Genomic DNA, 17,529 nt, shown 5'->3' on the forward strand with positions numbered 1-17,529 from the left:
GTAACCCTATCCACCTCTATAACTTAAAGATTGCACAGAGTTAGGAAGATTGACAACTTATGATGATACAAAGCACAAGTAGAATAAAATAGGTGTAGATAAATGAACTGTTGATGATTCATTTCTAATTTATTCCAAACAAACTAGGTGTTTGAATTGTTGATTCATTTCTTAGCATTCATTTTAAATAAAAAGGATAATAAAAGAAAATTAATAATGAAATTCAAGTAGAATAAAAAGCATTCAAATACCCAACATGTAAGTATTTTGTCATTAAACAAATTCTTAATATAATGTAATTTAATAGTATGTCATTATGGCAAAAGATCAAAGAGTAAATTAGATGTACAGAAAAATAATTTGATAATATCTAATGATATAATTATTTAATTTTCTTATGCTTCAAAATACTTAAATCACATTTCAAAAGGAGACAAGAAGAAAGGGAAAAGTTGAAATCAATAGGAGTCAAAAGGTACATATGCCCACCGCCTTCCCTTCCAAAGTTTCTGTCACTGTAAATCTTCTTCCCCTTGGTTGTAGTGGGGGGTCCAACCAGAGCCAGAGCCAGAGCCGGATGTCACATTAGATGTAGTACAACTAGTGCTGATGCTGATTGGCCCTGGCGTTGAAGGCCACACAAAAGCAGGCTTGAAGGGTGGAACATGAGGCACAGGCACAGATCCTGATATTATCTGAAGGATGGTCTGCGTACTAGGCCTTTCACTGGCAATAGGATGTGAACAGGCCAGGCCAAGTAACAGCAGCCTTTTTGCTTCCTCACCAACAAACTCATTAACCAGTCTCTGATCTACAGCTTCTAGTATTCGTCCATCTCCATGCAAAAACCACACCCAATCTACCAAGAGTTGGAAGCCAGAAATTTGTGTCCAAGGCCGCAGACCGCACACCACCTCCAATACCACCGCCCCAAAACCATACACATCCGACTCACAGAAGGCCTTGCCTGTGTGAAGGCATTCTGGGGCAATATACCCCATGGTACCAGGCACTCCCTCCAGCTCCGCATAGGAGGTGTTTTCGTTGTCCAAAGCACGTGCCAGCCCAAAGTCCCCAAGTCGAGCATTGAAGTTTGAGTCCAGCATTATGTTACTGGCTTTGAGGTCTCGATGCACCACTCTCTGGTCGTACTCATTGTGGAGGTAATGTAGCGCAGATGCTACTCCAGATATGATCTTGTACCTCACCTCCCACACTAGAGTGTTCTTTTCTTCTGATTCATAAAACAAGTGCTTATCCAAGCTCCCATTTGGCATATAATCATACACCAGAAGTAGCTTACCGTTCTTGTAGCACCATCCTATTATCAACTCATGAAAATACTTAATGAATATTGCATCCATAAATAATGATAAATGGAAATTTAACTGATCGCGCTTACAGTTGATTAGAGTGTGAATATTATACATGGGAAAAGGCCAATGTCCAACCCAAGTTTTGTTGAAATGACCAATATATATTTATGGGAGATGAAAAACTCAAATACCCATTCAAATTTTAATCTATTAGGACACCTTATATATTTTCTGTTAGGGTTAAAGCACAAATTTATCATTTTATTTATAATATTAAAATAATTAAAATTAAATCTCATTTTCCTTCTTTAGTTTGAAAAATTAATATTTTTCTTCTAAATTAAGTTTTAAAAAATTCACTTTTCCCTTTTTGAAATTCAATCACTTTCTCTAGCGATGACCGACCAACGGCAGATGAGTCATCGTCTTCTAGACAACAATCATCGTCCAAGTATGATGATCGTCGTCCAGATTTAGATAACATTTTGTCATCTATTATGGACAAACGCTAGTTGTTAATTCTCCAATCACGTCAATCGTCGGTGATTGGAGGGAAGAGTGAAGAAAAAATTAGAGATTTAAAAAATAAGAGAAATCACTTTTTAAAATTCAAGTACGAAGTTAAATGTTAATTTTTAAAATTTGAGAGAAAAATAAAATAAAATTATATATTTTTTAATATTATTATTAAATAATAATTTTATTTTTATATTTAATAAAAAATTTAATAATTATTTAAAAATAAATAAATATCTAAATTTTTTATTTACCATAAACATATTTTTAATAAACATATTTTTAAGAAAATAGTCATTGCCCTGATTTATATATATATATATTTATAATTGCATGTGCAAAGGTATCTATGGTAGGACCAGACCACTTCACAAGGACAAGCCTGACATAGCACAGAACACAAGACTTAGAGAGAGACTACGACATGGATTGAGAATATCTCGAGGAAAGGTATTTGACTGACAGCAGAGAGTCTAATCTCAGGGATTGGTTGAAATGTAAGTAAAGCTTACAAAAATTTAAAAAAAAAAAGCACTTACCTAAAAGGCGAACAAGATGTTTGTGGCGAAGACGATTGATGATGGTAAGCTCAGCTAAAAAATCATCTTTGCCCTCGAGGTTGTCCCTAGAGAACTTCTTGACGGCAATTTGGAGATTCTCCTTGGGCAGGACGCCTTTAAAGACCACACCAAAACTGCCTCGACCAAGCTTAAGTTTGTCGTCGAAGTTGTTCGTGGCCGTCTTGAGATCCCTAAAGCTGAACTCCCTTGGAGTTCCTGGGAGACTCTTTAGAGCACCCAGTATATTGGCATCACGCGCAGCCCCATTTTTTTGCACATAATAAACCAACCCTGCAGTCCCTATCACCAACAAAACCAATAAGGGTATAACGATTTCAAAACCCATCTTCACCCATTTGTTATTCCAGTTCCAACCACCGGGCAAATCTTCGACCGTTAGATTCCATCTGAGGACACAGTTGAGTTGTATGGCAATCCCCGTGGAAGCAGCAAAACCAAAATAGGAGTTTTGGTTGACAAGGGTGCTAAGGTCAAGATCCGCAGTCAGGACTGGCATAGGCGGCCTAGAAATGATAAGCCCCTCGCTACCCTCCTTCTGTTCCGCTATATACACCTCCAAAAACTTGTTAGCTCCGTCATACTGCACCCAGACCATATAGTATTTAGCACTAACAGGGGCGATCTGGATGCCAGAGTCAGACAAGGAGACGGTCTTTTTAGAGCGAACGCTATTGATGTCGAGACCTATATGGTTGTCATCAGGATCAAAATCTTGTTTACCAGTGTCGAGCTCAATGGCAACGATGCGGTTGGAGGGGAGACCATCAGTGGTGGAGTTGGTCAAACCAAGGTATTGACCGTGGCTGTTTGGTGGGAGATCAACAGTGGGGGAAATGAGGAAGGCAAAGCCTTCTCCGGGATGTGGAGAACTACTGAGGCGGAAGATGTTGATAAGAAAAGAAGAGTTGAAAGAAGCCAAGTGTGTACCTTGCCAAAGCTTGAAAGAGTCTTTGAAAAATACACGGCCTGACCTGTTGGTAAGGGTAAAATGACCGGCGGAATCAGGAGTGATTTGTAAGGCTCCATTGCTAATAGTAGCGGGCGATATGACTGACAAGCTGTTGTAATAGGAACTGTTGAAAGGCCCGAGTTCATAGTTATGAGTCTTAGCCTCGGATACGGGGATCCAAATCCCGACGACCACAAGAATTACGGTGGCAAGCTTTATCGCAGGAGCAGTGCTCATCGCAATGAATTGCCGGGCCAACTTTCTACAGTACACAGCATTTGTTATATCAGGCTGCTGTCTACGGGAATTATATTAATTTAACATTACATCACATTCACACCATTATATTGGCAAATCTTGAATTTTGGTCGAAAAAAATTAATATTAAGGACTAAACCTTTTATAGTTAGCATTTTGATCTCCATTCCTTATTTTTCAATAAAAATTCTAAAATATTGAGATAGGAGTGTTCAAATAAATATTAATCTCATATTAAAAACTCTTATTTTTAATATAAGAGTCAACCTATAATTATTATTTTTTCAATTCATAAGTTATATTCAAACTCTTATATAAAAAATATAGTAAGAAAGATTGGTAAATCCAAATTTAAGATCATTATATACATGTTTTTTATTTTTATATAATGGATTGTTGTATTATAAGAAAAATAATAAAATTGTATATACTTAGTTATATTTATCTAATTAAATACTATGATAATATATTATCATTTAATTAAATATTTTTTTATTAAAGATAAAGAATAATATTATATGTATCTACTTTAAGTATCTAATTATGTATAAATTTATATGTATCATCACATAATTTAGTGTTATTTTATCTTCAATTCAAAATCACTCAATAATGTAATAACACATATAAATATACACATATTTATATACTTAAAATAAATATATATAATTTTATTAAAAAAGAAAATAATATTCAATCACATATCTTTTATATACCAAATTAATACTTAAAACTAAGTGTTTATAGCATTGTTCTAAGATTTAAGGTAAGATTGTGACATTTCATAAGTTCTAGGTATTTCCTAGAGGTTTAGCATTTACGTTAAACTTTAAATTAGTACACTAAAATTAGATTTATGAGAGCAAATGCAATAATATTCTAAATTATGTGGGGTTTGTAAAAATTTTGTTAGTTTTTTTTTAAGGTTAAATCTATAAAATATAAAAACAAACCATTTTTAAAAGTTAACGAGAACCTTAAATTTTACATTAGAATGTTAAATTTTAAATTAACCCATTAACTTATGTAATTTGCATATTCACCACCAAATTATACTTTCTCCTGCTATCAAAATCACTTAACTCATGTTCTAAAGTTTAATATTTATATTAAATTTTCTTCGTGTTTATCATTAGGCATTAATATAATAAATTTCTTCTTGACCCCCTTATCTTATAAAATTTGCACATAAAATTACAAAAAACCCTAACTTAGAGATAATATTTCCATTGGAGATTGCTGGCTATCAAGCCTGCATTATTTTATATTTGACAGTGTTGCTATAATTAACCGTGGACTTAATACTTCAACATAATCAAAACATCAAATGATGTTTATATATATCCCTTTTAAATATTTAATTAAAAAATTGGATAATATAATATTATATGAATTAATATTATATTTTTAATTTAAAATCATATAATCGTATAATAACATATAAATACCCAATTATATTGTCAAACTAATTACTCATAAATTTTATTGTAAAACATTAATACATGGGGACATAATCAAGACCCAAAAAAAAAAAAAAAGTTGACAAGCTCAACTAATCCAATGCGTTTGTTTTTTAATTCCAGCGAAGAGTGACAAACATCCATCTCTTTACAGATAATTAATAAAATGAAAGCACATGATGAATGCAATGCAATGCAATGCAAGATTCTTTGATAAAAATACTGAAAATTCCATCAATTCTTTCAGATACAATTTGACAAGTTGAGATGGATAAAACTCATGACATGAAATTCTTACTGGGCCAAAGTCCAGTCCAATTATGAAAGCCCCAACTCTACTTGTCCTTTCATTCTTGCTGTAGCTGACCTTAGACATGATCATCTCAGTTCTCTCCATTCAATGATAAGTAGTTGTTTTCCTTAGCCCAGTTTCACAAGGTAAAATTTCTGCTTCCTCTTCGATTTGGTGTCCCGATTTTATGCTTGTATTTAATTTCAGTGGCTGTTAGGGTTCTTCCGTTGAATTGGGCGTGTTGATTTCTGCCGAACTTTGTCTTTCCTTATTCCACATGGAATTCGTTCCATGTTTGTTCTTTTATGAATCATCTATCTGTTTATATGTTTAAACTTTCCTTCCAATGGCCTTGCTGCTGTTTTTGGTATAATATTTTTTTAGAATTGAAATCCAGAGATTTGTTTCTTGGAAAAATTTTAACTTGCTATGCACTTTCTAATTGTGGGTATTACAAGATAAAGTAAGGACTGCAAATTATGCATATGTTTATGCAGTTAAGCCATATATATTAATATTAGAAGCTTTCTTTTTTTTTTTTGGTTTCAAATTTTGTGCTGTTGCCTATTAAAAGAATTTCATCTACATTAACTCCACTAGATATGCAAGACGGGAGCATGCCATCCTCTGATGAAGTTTTAAACCCCAAGCTACGGAAAAAGAAAATGTCATCTCATAAGGAAGAGATTCAAAAAGTGGAGGATCATCTGCCATTAAGAGCAGGGCAGAAGGTCTCCAAAAGAAACTTGAAGAATGAAGTCTCTTCTTCATTTCAACAACCAGAAAGATCCAACTCTGATTCATTGCAGGACTCGTCTACATCTGGAAATGAGTACCGGGTATTAAGAAGGAAATATTTACTGCTAGAAGAAGAAAGCTATGCATTGGGGAGAGAGTTGAAGGATGTTGAAGTTGAAGTGAAGACTCTTGATGATGAGAAGCATGCACTGTTGGACCAACTTGTTGTGTTAGAAGGTCTGATTGATCCTTTAGAAGTGCAGTCCCACCAGGGGCCTCAGTTTCCGTAGATCCTAATTTCTTTACCTAATCAGAGCTTGTTATGATTGTATATTGTTGTGATCACTGATGTTGGAAGATTTTCAAATTATTAGAATAGGAAAGAGGAAATATGTGAGTGTTAACATATTCTTTTTTATAAAAATATTGTTTTTGTATAATGCATGGTTCCTTTGATCTATTAGAAGCGAAGCAAAAACTCCAGCTGAGTTTTTGATGAAATGCTTTCACATAAATGAAGAGCTCCTGGCGATGTGTGTTATATGTATTCAAGATAGCTTAAACTCCTATTTCTTATTTTTCTTATTAAAAGGTTTGCACGTTAGAACTATGTCATCCTGGTTGGTCCTGTGGATTTTGTGTTTGTAGTTTGGTCGTGTTGTAGGCAGGTATATCCTCATATTAAGCTTCGGATAAGTAGGATCAAATGTCCAGAAACCATTTCTAATTGATGCTTACATCTTATGCTCCCCAAATTGTAATTGATTCATGGGAGCTTCATATCAGAGCAGATATGAAATTGATTATCACTTTTATCCGATAATATATATAAAGACTCACGGCTGACAATCACAAAAGTGACATGTGCTGGGTTAAAGCGGCTTGTAGATAAGCCATTGCTTGTATCATCCAACAGATGTACATGCTGGTGCTTCCTTAGGAACCCAACAAAGAGCAGAAAGAAATGATATGATACAACATGTAATGTTTCATTGCTTCTTATATGTCAATCCAAGAAGGTTCCATGCATGTACAAAGAAGAAAAGAAAATAGAAAACCAAAAATTAAAAAACCTCTTTCAAATCATATATCCTATTATATGTTTCTTGTTTGATGGATGAAATTTTACCATAATTCTACTACTTGTTACTTCCAAGCTCAAAGCATAACAGTGTAGGTAAACATGGATCTTGTTTGAACTTCATATCACTCCGCATCTGCATGTATGTATGTTGTATCTATACAGATCTCAAAGTTACTAAGCGGACAGGTACATAGTAAGCATTGTTATCTCATCAATCCCATGCTGGAAGGTGAAACCCGGACAACAAGAGAGCTAGTAACCCTTGTTTTTCTATTCTTCCATGACAAAAACCCAAATTTATAACCCATTGATGGTGAATTCAACTTGAAATGCACAGTGAAATTCATCCTTTGGCCATAGCTGTTGAAGATTAGTCGGTTCGGCACAACTGTAACATTAATTCCAGCAGGTGAAGACACTGTAGCTTTATAAATACTTCTTGGCTTCCCAACATTTGTGACAGTGCGTGTTACTGAGAAATTATCCTTAAGATTGGACAGTGTGATGGATGGATAATTAAGGTCGGATGCCGTTGTGAATGTCTGATCACATGTGCTATTGTCTCTTGTGATCAGACGGAGCAACTTCTCATCATAACCAATTGTGCATAGAAACACTTTATAATCTACTGGCTGCAGTTCATAGATGAGACCAGGATCAAGGGCTCTTCTCGGCTCCACAAAGCCTGCCCCATAGTCAAACGCATTTCCCTTTCTTCCTTCAGGATCTACTGTGATTGGTTTATGGTTCTTATCCAGGACAGTGGCTGCATTTTTCATCCAAAATGGAATGCGTAAATTTAGGGTTTTAGCAAAATGAACAGAGTTGTACCTTCAAGGAAGTGCATATAAGGTGGTTTGGCAACCCAAGAAGGTTTAATAATTTGAAAAGAAGTTATGATTGAGAGTAGGTCATTCAAGAAGCAATTCTAGAAAGAACAGGATGGCCTGCAACATAAAGCGTACCAGTTGTCATGATAGCAGATTTAATAGCTGCCGGGGACCATGATGGATGAACAGCTTTAATCAAGGTGGCAATTCCTGTCACATGGGGGCAAGCCATGGAAGTCCCAGAAAGAATGTTAAAATGTAGTTTTCCAACTGCTGGTGACCAAGCTGCAAGAATGTTCAATCCAGGAGCTGTGACATCAGGCTGCAAAGCTCAACAATCAGATCACTAAAACCACTGAAACAAACCATGAAAAAAAAAATCAAATTAATAATTACATGTTGGAGTCAGCAGAATATATAATTTCCTTAACAATTCAATTATGATTATGGAAATATCATTGAATGAGCTTAAATTCTCACTTAATCATCCATTGGAAAATAGGATATCTAATCAATTAGAACAATGATTTCAAAGTAAAAATTATAACCAGAGGACTTATTGGAGTTCCTGTTTCCTGATTCTAAATGGGAAAATTTACCTTCAAAATTTCTGGGGTCAAGGCATTAGGACCTTTTGAAGAAAACGATGCAATACGAGGTGCAGGTTGAGATCCTAATACAGTCTTTGCAGGGGAAATCTTAGAGATGGGTTTGCTGTTAAATAACAGAACAACCTTCATCAGAGAAACTGAAAGAACTTAAATACTGAATACCAAAATCTCGATCTACAGAAGTTTAGAACAAACCGTGTATGATTAATATAAGATAAAATCTTGTTCCCTATCTCCTTTCCAGTGATAGCCGAAGGGATCAAGAAGGGGATAGCAACATCCTTATCTCCCTCATCAATAAGAATCATCCCAACTCCACCAGCTTCTTTCACTATTACACTCTTTTCCAGCTTTGACTCAGTTGAACTCTCTGCATGTTGACAGACCAAAACTTTCCCTCTGGCCTTGGTACTATTCAAGGAACTCTCCAAACAGTAACTACAGGAACAATAGAAGAGCAAACAAAAAAAAATTAAGGCTTTCAGACATGGAAGTAGCTTTCACTTCAAGTACCTGCTGCTTCACCTGGATTGGTAAGGAGTAAAGTATCCTGCATTTGCTTCAGAAGCAGAGATGATCCTTGCAGAGGCATTCATTCCAAAGAGACTCAGACTTTCTCCCTATTTGATGAAAGAGAACCAATAAGAGGCTTGAAATACTAACAGAATTTCTTATCACGAAGAAAAAATGGCTGTACCGTAAAATTAACACCATTTCCAAGCATGATATCAGATGTAAAATCCCTGTCTGTTGAACTGGCAGCAATAGTGAACATCCATGGGGCAAGATTTGTTGCAGAGCCTTGGTTCCCTTCATTTCCAACTGAAGAAACCACCAAAATTCCACGACTTACAGCATGGAAGGACCCAATGGAGATGGCATCATTAAAATAATCTCCTTGGGGAGCATCAGGACCAAGAGACAATGACAAGATATTAACTCCATCTCTAATTGCATCATCAAATGCCGCTAATAAATCAACATCATAGCAGCCAGAGTCCCAACAAGTCTTGTATGCAGCAATTCTTGCCATAGGTGCACCTCCCCTTGCTCCTCCAGCTGCCAATCCCATATAATTCATGTTTGTCACATACCGACCAGCGGCTATTGAGGCTATATGGCTGCCATGACCAAAACTGTCTCTTGGAGATCTAAATGACACAGTTTCTACTATATCTTCTTCAGCTTCATAACCACTCATGTAGTACCTTGCTCCAATAACTTTCCTAACATTTTACAAACAAGGAGAACCATCATATAAGTAGTAATCCAATAAATGAATAAATGAAAATGAAAGAGGAATGGCTAAAATAAAAACCTGTTGCAAGAGGAAGCATTGAATGCTTCTCCTGACTGGCACTGCCCCTTCCATCTAGGTGGCACTGGAGGCATGTCAGCATCACAGAAACTTGGCGACTCAGGCCAAATTCCTGCATCAGTAGGTAATTATAATTAAACCCATAATTTGTGTTCTATTCAAGAAAAGAGAGCCCAATAAGAAATATTTTCATGTGGTGAGGCATACACATAGGAAAAATCGAGTGTTAAGTCTTAAAGGAACTAATAATTCAGTATATCAGAAAAAACACCTCTCTAGCCTATAAATTGCAACAATAATGTAAGATAAAAGCCTAAAAATCAACTTAACCTTAAGTAAAGTGGACATTATTCAGGAAAAATTGCTTCAAATTCCAACAGAGAGCATCAATTATATTTGCTTAATTATTACTAGAACTCCTAGGTTGTACGAGATAGAGACTGAAAAAAGGGCTTTATGCACATAGGCATTAAATGAAAGGAAGGGGAACTGGTCCAGCGCAAAATAAGTAGTATAGCTGACTCACCAGTATCAATAAACCCAATTATAAGATTGACTTGATTCTTGGTAGAGAACCCAGGAATCTCCATGGTTTCGTCACCCATAAGACCAATGAAATCCCACGAGTGAGTAGTGTGAAGCCTTCTTTTCAAATTGGGAAACACAGAGACCACTCCAGGCATTCCTGTCCATGAATATTATGTTCTTTTTTTTTTGTGTGTAAAACTTTGTCTGGACACAATAAAATAAGCGCGTAATTATAAAAATTTACCAGAAATTAGGGAAGCTTGGTGGTCTGTCAACTTGGCTGCGAACCCTCTGAACCCGTGTTTGTAACTATAAACATGAGATGCTTGTGCTAGCTCCATGCTTTTGTCACAGAGCACATATTTCACTAATAAATAAAAATAAATAAAAAGAGAAGAAGAACCAATAGCGTATAATTAGATGACGAAGAAAGAAAAAACCTTCCACCGTGAACAGCAGCAAGTATTTGGTGATCACTTCTCAGAGTTTCATTTTGGTCCTCGCCACTTCTGCTTCCCATATAAACTACATAAACCTGCAATGGAATGCAATGCAACAGTTAATCATGAGTCACCTAGATACAATATCCTCAAAAACTAAAACAAATTACACACCTTAGCTGAAAAGGAACTGCTAATTTGTGCAAGAATAAAACCCAGAAACAGAATATAGAGGCAACAGCAAGAATTCTTAAAATGAACTCCTCCAACGGAAACCATTTTATTTTTATCCTTTCCAGTGTTTCAGGCGCGGCCCTGATGAAGAAAAGATGTTTTCATAAACAAAAGAAAGAAGGTTGATGGTGGGTGCAGTATGGGGTGTGCCTGATATAAAATTAAAAAAAAAAAAAAGGTCAGATACAGTGCAATACCGCGCTACTAGTACCTAGTGCGGGCTGCAGATGAAAGAGAAAGAACGAGAGTTTTACTTTGCTTTTGAGATAACCAACGAGCAACATTTGACCCTAAATTCCGGAGACCGTTAAAATATTTATTGAAATGGGAAAAATCCCTTTGTCTGTTGAACAGTTTCACAAAAGCATGATTGAAGAGATTAGAGAAATAAATGCATAGAATCTTGTATGTGTTTTACATTCATAGTACATTTAATGCCAAATTCACATTGTTTAAGAGATGAAGGTGGATATGAATATCATAAGAGAATGAATATAATTTGAGATGAACACAGTCCAGTCCAGTCCAGTCCAGTCCAGTCCAGACCTGTCCTGTCCGGTCCAGTGTGATGATAAATGGAATCAAGTGCATCAGTTGAGTACAGGGAGCAATTGCGGTGTAACGGGATGATTAGTTGAGTCTAGGATCATGTGATGGTAATTATTATCAGAATCCATCATCATTCACATCATCATTTCTTTTATCCTCAATCTCATTGCTTGGCTTGTTCCACTTCATCTCAATCATTCTTAGAAGGCAATTCACTTCCTCTATTATTGATGAATAATGATCATTTTGATTGACTACTCACCCAATTCAATCATATTCTTTTCCATCTATCTTTTTATCCTTGTATAAGCAAACAAATGATAATAAAATTAACCTTGAATAAGGATTAAATTAAAATATTTATTAATAATAAAATAAATAATATTATTAAAAAATAAAAAATATTATCAAAAAAATAAATTAATTAAATATAATTAAAACACTAAATAAAATTCAATTTATTCAAATTTAGTATAAATTTAAACTCAAATCGAATCAGTTTGAATCTATTATAGTGCTATAAACCTTAATCAATTGTCTAAAGAATTTGATGAGTAAGGTGTGAATGAAGTATAAGATCAGGGCCCAATTACTGTCGTTTAGTTGAAAGGAGAAAAGAACAAAACCAGGATAATTTCGTAATACGTATATGTGGCTCTAGAGCAACACTCTTTCTCAGTACAGCTGCCTCTGTAATCTCTTTCTCCTTCCTCAGTCCATTGACAGCTTTACAGGTATCGTATTAGCTCTCTCCGTTTCCATTTTTGCTCATTTACCAACTTACGCTCTGTTTTTATTTATTTAACTAACAAGAGAAATTTCTTGGTTGAAAATATGAAATGAATAAAATTTCAATGCACAACTTCTTTCAATTCCCATCTTCAATTCATCGTAGTTAGCTTCCACAGGATGATGATAAGGTTTATTTAACTGGGGTTTAGTTGCGCCATCCAGTATTTGATGAAATTTTATTTTTTTATATATATAATTTAGGTCTCAGAAACTAGAGAAGGAATGATGTCTGCAACCATATGCCATTCTAATATATTCTGCTATTACACAAAGCAAGCTCCAGTACACCCAGCTGTTGGAATACGGATCCAAAATCATCTCTTTTCAAAAACCAACCAAACCCACCCCAAGAAAATTTTATCTCGTAAATTTTTTGTAGTTGCTGTAACGGAAGGTTCAGCTAAAGCAAGTAAGTCTGAAGAAACTATTCCATCTTGGGCTAAACCAGATTCGGATGAGCCCCCTCCTTGGGCTAGGGATGAAGCCAAAGACTACTCATTACAACAGGGCTTTGAGATTCCCTTTTATGTATATTTACTTGCGTCAACAATCACTGCAATTGCTGCTGTAAGCATTCCTCCTCTTAATCTTCACAATCCAAAATCATAAATTAATTGTTTTAAAAATTTTGTGATTTGCAGATAGGTTCAATTTTTGAGTATGTGAACCAGAAGCCTGTTTTTGGAATTCTCAACTCGGACAGCCTTTTTTATACTCCATTGCTGGGATTCTTTGCGATTACTGGCATCCCAACTTCTGTGAGCTCTTTTATTTCATTTCTCTCTTTTGTAGTTGAAAGTCATATATATTGACTTTGTTCCTATGAGAGTCAGGTATTAGACATTTAGTTACTTAATAGACTAGTGTCATGATTCTAACATTTTTGGTGGAGTGAAAATTCTGTATATTATTTTTGGCTAGGAGCGTTGGTCAAGAAAGAAACTCATCAATTCATAAAATGGCTATTAGTCTGCCAAAATCTATAAGAAAAAAAATAATTAGAAGCTTCATATGAATGTATGTTAATTATAATAGAACATTCAACCCTTTAATTCATCCATCTTGACTTTATGGGCAGGCTTTTCTTTGGTTCAAATCTGTTCAAGCTGCTAACAAGGAAGCTGAGGATCAAGACAGGAGAGATGGTTATCTGTAATATTAAATTCTCACTATAAGTTATTTAGGATCATTATCCCTGGGAGATGAATATTTCTCCTTAATTATTTGAAAATTTTTGTTCTTCAATTCAATATTTGCTTTTATAAAAAAGTATAGCAACACTTCATCACAAAGAACAGTCCACCAGTGAAGTTTAGCTCATATTTGGTAATCTTAGAAAGTCACTTCGATGGCTTTGAAAACCAGTCTAATCCAACTCTCAGGTCATTTCATAGAGGTAAAAAATGAAATATATTGGGCCTAAGAGAAAATAAATATTTTTTCTCATGCAAAAGAATACTGTGGCAGGTTATAAGACTATTCTGCTCATTCTGCATTATTGATGTTAGAAGAAATACTTGATTTACTGTGGTTTAAGGTTAATTAACCAAGGCTTTTGTAGCCTGGTACTGGGAGACCAAAAATTACTTTGAACTTCTTCGGCTATGATAGTGGGAAAGATTAAGAATTGCCCCCCCAAAAAAATGATAAGAAAGAAAGAACTAACCACTGATTGCACCACCTGTAGACCATTTTTTATGGCAGTAACTGTGGGATAGCTTTAAGGGCACATAAAAATCATGCAACCTTGTGCATATCTCTGTTAAATAAACTTAGTGAGGTTTACAGGTATCTTCTTCAAATGACTTAGGTTACAACTGGATGTTGATCATATAAACAAGCTTTGACTTGTTATAGATGAAGATATTGTATTATATTGGCAAGATCATCAGGTATAGGTGGTGTCTGTTTTCTGACAATGCTTAGTTATTCTTGTGCTTCTAGTTGATGGATGATTTATGGTATAAAAAAGGTTGGAGATGCAACTTCGTTGGACTATTGTATTCTGCAAAAGAAGACCTTCAAATATATTTGGGTCACAGACTATGTATTTAGGGTGATGAGAAGTACGTTATCCTTTCTGGCCTTACTTAAACTATCGAAGTGTAAAGATCAATTTCCTTCTGAAAGAGATTTTATATTTGGATGGGAATGATCTCTATTATGACTGTCTTAGATCTGATTAACATGGCAGAGAACTGTGGACTGGGAACATTTTTTTGTTTGCCAATATATTGCTCGAAATATTGGAATTTGTACAAGTGTATAATCATACCTAATGCTCACAATTGACAACAAAAGTTGGGGAAGAGAGGAGACAGTATTGGTAATTGTTGTGTATAAAAGATTCGGCAATTATTATCCTTTTCTTATATTGTGGTACTCCCTATTGCAATATTTTGTCTAATTCTTGATATGACATTTTGGTTTTCTTTGCAATCATGAATGGGTATATTGTGGATAGTGGCACTGCAGTGAGTAATTAAGCAATGTTACATATCCAAGTACATTATTATTATTATTATTATTTTTGTTTAATAGCTATCTAGTTTTTGCTTTCATTAGTATATTGATTTGATCAAATAAGTCATTTTATGTTGGAGGTGTTTGGTTGGTGCTGATCATTCCAATTCTTATTTGTTTTCATGGGCCGAACTCTTTTCTCATCAAGTTCATTTTTCATAGATCATATCGAGGTTTATGTTCATATACAATTTCTGAAGAAACAGTGAAGCTTAAATGAGAATCGGGTTCACGAGCAGTGAACAAGGAATGAGAGTGCATGCCTAGTGCTATAGGCATACTTTGGGAAGTTGAAGTGCCTGAAGTGATCAAATTTAAGAAATATAAATGTTTGAATGTAAGCTATTAATCACAAATCATTAGTTGAGGGAAAGTAATGTTATCAAACTGCTAGTAGGTTGAGCTCAATTGCCATAATGGTAGCAAATTTTAATCCAGAAGATTGTTCATAGTATAAGTTGTATGTAAAGGAATCTCTGGGAAGTACCTGAGATACGAACGAGGGTGAGCCTGATGTAGATGTTTAGAAATTGAGAAGAGCAAGTCGGCATAAATGCTTTAGGATATTCATAGTTAATTGTTCACTGATTCTACAGTCAGCTGGTGCCCCTTAGACCTCAACGTTCCTTATTATTCCTGTTTGTCCTGTATGGAACTTTTCACGATAACACCTAAGCATCTCTATATCCTAAGATCCCCAATTCGTTTGGATTGAATGGAATAGAGGGTCTCAGGGTCACTTTCACCCCCTTACACACATTTTTATATATACATCACCACGTGCCATGAGTGTGTCTCGACATCAGAAGCCACACTCCAATCAACCTTTTTTTCCATGGATTTCCCACAAACACTTCAATCTCAGATAGTTGATCATGAAAACTATCAAAGAAAGGAACGAGTGCGACTAGGTCAGTGGATACGAGCAGCTATTTTAGGAGCTAATGATGGGTTACTTTCCACAACAGCACTAATGCTTGGTGTAGGTGCAGCAAAGGAGGACCGGCGCTCCATGGTCGTCTCTGGACTGGCTGGAGCTGTTGCAGGAGCCTGCAGTATGGCTGTTGGGGAGTTTGTTTCCGTTTCAACCCAAAGAGATATTGAGAAGGCATCTGCTGCTCACTGCAGTTCAAAAACCAATACTGGCGGACAAGATGACCATGTAATCAAGCTGGAAATCACTGCCACTCCAACCACCATTAAGGAAACTAAAATAAGTGAGACAGATTTGGGCATCTCAAATGTGCTGACATCCACCAGACATATTTGTTGTCGAAAAATGTCACCAGATATTATTACTGAGTCCAGGTTGCCCCAGATTTTCTCTCCTGGACGATCTCCTATTGTGGAAGTGATCATAGAAGACTCTACTAAGACAAATATAACAAAAGTAACTTCTCCAGCAGTCAAATTGATTTCAAAAGATGCTGCAACAAATACTGTGCAAGTGTGCGAGGTAAATGGAGAGAAAGTGCTGCCTAACCCGTTCAAAGCGGCCATTGCATCAGCTCTAGCATTTTTGTGCGGTTCATTTGTGCCTTTGCTGCCGGCAATACTTTTTGCTCATTATCTCATCCGGTTTGTGGCGATTGCACTACTTAGCTCGATAGCATTGGTTCTTTTTGGGGGTTTTGGAGCTCACCTTGGTGGCTCATCCATCAGAATATCTGCCATGAGAGTTCTGTTTGGAGGATGGATTGCCATGGGAATCACTTACGGTTTGCTTAAGCCTTTTGATGGTGATGACGGCAGTCATGACAAGAATTAACATTATAAGTTGTTGTATTACATGCATTAAAGCGAAGAAGGTTGTCTTATATGGGTATTATATAATTTATCTTTGAAATGAATATTTCCATCAAATAATTTCATGCTTACTCTCTTTCTTTGGATAGATTTATTTATTTATTTAAAATACAATTCATCTGGAGAGGGCGGACTACAAGAATCAGGCCCAATTTTCTGCTTCCCATGAAAAACTGAACCGCAATTCACGGAAGGCCAAAAGACTATTTTCCATCCAAAGTATGCTGTTTTTTCAAATTTTCCTCTACTAATTTTGAAAGTCTTATTTATTCACCTATGAACGGTTAAAATTAATTAAGTTCGTTAGTTATATTATTTCTCTCCCTAACCCTAAAAACTGACAATTTTCTCCCAACCCAAGTTTTCTAAAACATCATTTTGCCCTCTAGGGTTTCCAATTTTCGATTCAATTTTTCGATGACTTTTCTTCCTTTTCGGCAACCTCCAGACCACGTCACTTCCTCTTCAACGCAACCTGTTGGAGAGAAAGAGTCATCTCTTGGACTTCGTCAAAGAGGAAGAAACGTTATTGAAAAATTGAAAACCCTAGGGGGGGAAAATATTGTTTTTGAGAACTTGGGTTAAGGGAAATTGTTAGTTTTTATAGTTTAGGGAAGAAAAATGAATTTAAATTTAAGTTTATTTTTAATATTACAAATAAAATGATGATTTTGTCCTTGAAACCGTTAATTTTAACTGTCCAC

General features: G+C 35.5%; 5 protein-coding genes across 9 annotated transcripts; 3 read left to right on the forward strand and 2 right to left on the reverse strand.

The window, feature by feature from the left end:
- Positions 1-291: 291 nt before the first annotated feature.
- Positions 292-3,677, reverse strand: LOC123198794 (probable L-type lectin-domain containing receptor kinase S.5). The gene is made up of 2 exons (XM_044613568.1): positions 2,372-3,677; positions 292-1,321 (listed from the first exon to the last, which is right to left on the reverse strand). Exons 1-2 carry the CDS (start codon positions 3,597-3,599, stop codon positions 513-515), a joined length of 2,037 nt encoding a protein of 678 aa, XP_044469503.1. The 5' UTR covers positions 3,600-3,677; the 3' UTR covers positions 292-512.
- A 1,687-nt stretch (positions 3,678-5,364) lies between these two features.
- Positions 5,365-6,550, forward strand: LOC123199634. The gene is made up of 2 exons (XM_044614664.1): positions 5,365-5,518; positions 5,973-6,550. Exon 2 carries the CDS (start codon positions 5,975-5,977, stop codon positions 6,398-6,400), a length of 426 nt encoding a protein of 141 aa, XP_044470599.1. The 5' UTR covers positions 5,365-5,518; positions 5,973-5,974; the 3' UTR covers positions 6,401-6,550.
- A 530-nt stretch (positions 6,551-7,080) lies between these two features.
- Positions 7,081-11,615, reverse strand: LOC123199633 (subtilisin-like serine-protease S). 5 transcript variants are annotated; one of them, XM_044614662.1, is made up of 12 exons: positions 11,410-11,615; positions 11,096-11,236; positions 10,922-11,016; positions 10,726-10,823; positions 10,480-10,638; positions 9,954-10,065; positions 9,333-9,861; positions 9,161-9,255; positions 8,831-9,073; positions 8,624-8,738; positions 8,160-8,346; positions 7,081-7,960 (listed from the first exon to the last, which is right to left on the reverse strand). In XM_044614662.1, the coding sequence occupies exons 2-12, from the start codon at positions 11,198-11,200 to the stop codon at positions 7,398-7,400; spliced, it is 2,301 nt and encodes a 766-aa protein (XP_044470597.1). In that variant the 5' UTR covers positions 11,201-11,236; positions 11,410-11,615; the 3' UTR covers positions 7,081-7,397. The 5 variants fall into 5 exon arrangements, with proteins under 5 accessions (XP_044470597.1, XP_044470593.1, XP_044470595.1 ...); XM_044614658.1 differs by having other exon boundaries at positions 11,096-11,305; XM_044614660.1 differs by having other exon boundaries at positions 11,367-11,615.
- Positions 11,616-12,274: 659 nt separating this feature from the next.
- Positions 12,275-13,788, forward strand: LOC123198695. The gene is made up of 4 exons (XM_044613443.1): positions 12,275-12,438; positions 12,698-13,063; positions 13,138-13,254; positions 13,575-13,788. The coding sequence occupies exons 2-4, from the start codon at positions 12,719-12,721 to the stop codon at positions 13,650-13,652; spliced, it is 540 nt and encodes a 179-aa protein (XP_044469378.1). The 5' UTR covers positions 12,275-12,438; positions 12,698-12,718; the 3' UTR covers positions 13,653-13,788.
- Positions 13,789-13,939: 151 nt separating this feature from the next.
- On the forward strand, positions 13,940-16,853 carry LOC123198694 (vacuolar iron transporter homolog 5-like). Its single transcript, XM_044613442.1, has one exon. The coding sequence runs from the start codon at positions 15,855-15,857 to the stop codon at positions 16,785-16,787; it is 933 nt and encodes a 310-aa protein (XP_044469377.1). The 5' UTR covers positions 13,940-15,854; the 3' UTR covers positions 16,788-16,853.
- Positions 16,854-17,529: the final 676 nt, after the last annotated feature.

This window comes from Mangifera indica, chromosome 16 (assembly GCF_011075055.1).
Source record: "Mangifera indica cultivar Alphonso chromosome 16, CATAS_Mindica_2.1, whole genome shotgun sequence".
NCBI lineage: Eukaryota > Viridiplantae > Streptophyta > Magnoliopsida > Sapindales > Anacardiaceae > Mangifera > Mangifera indica.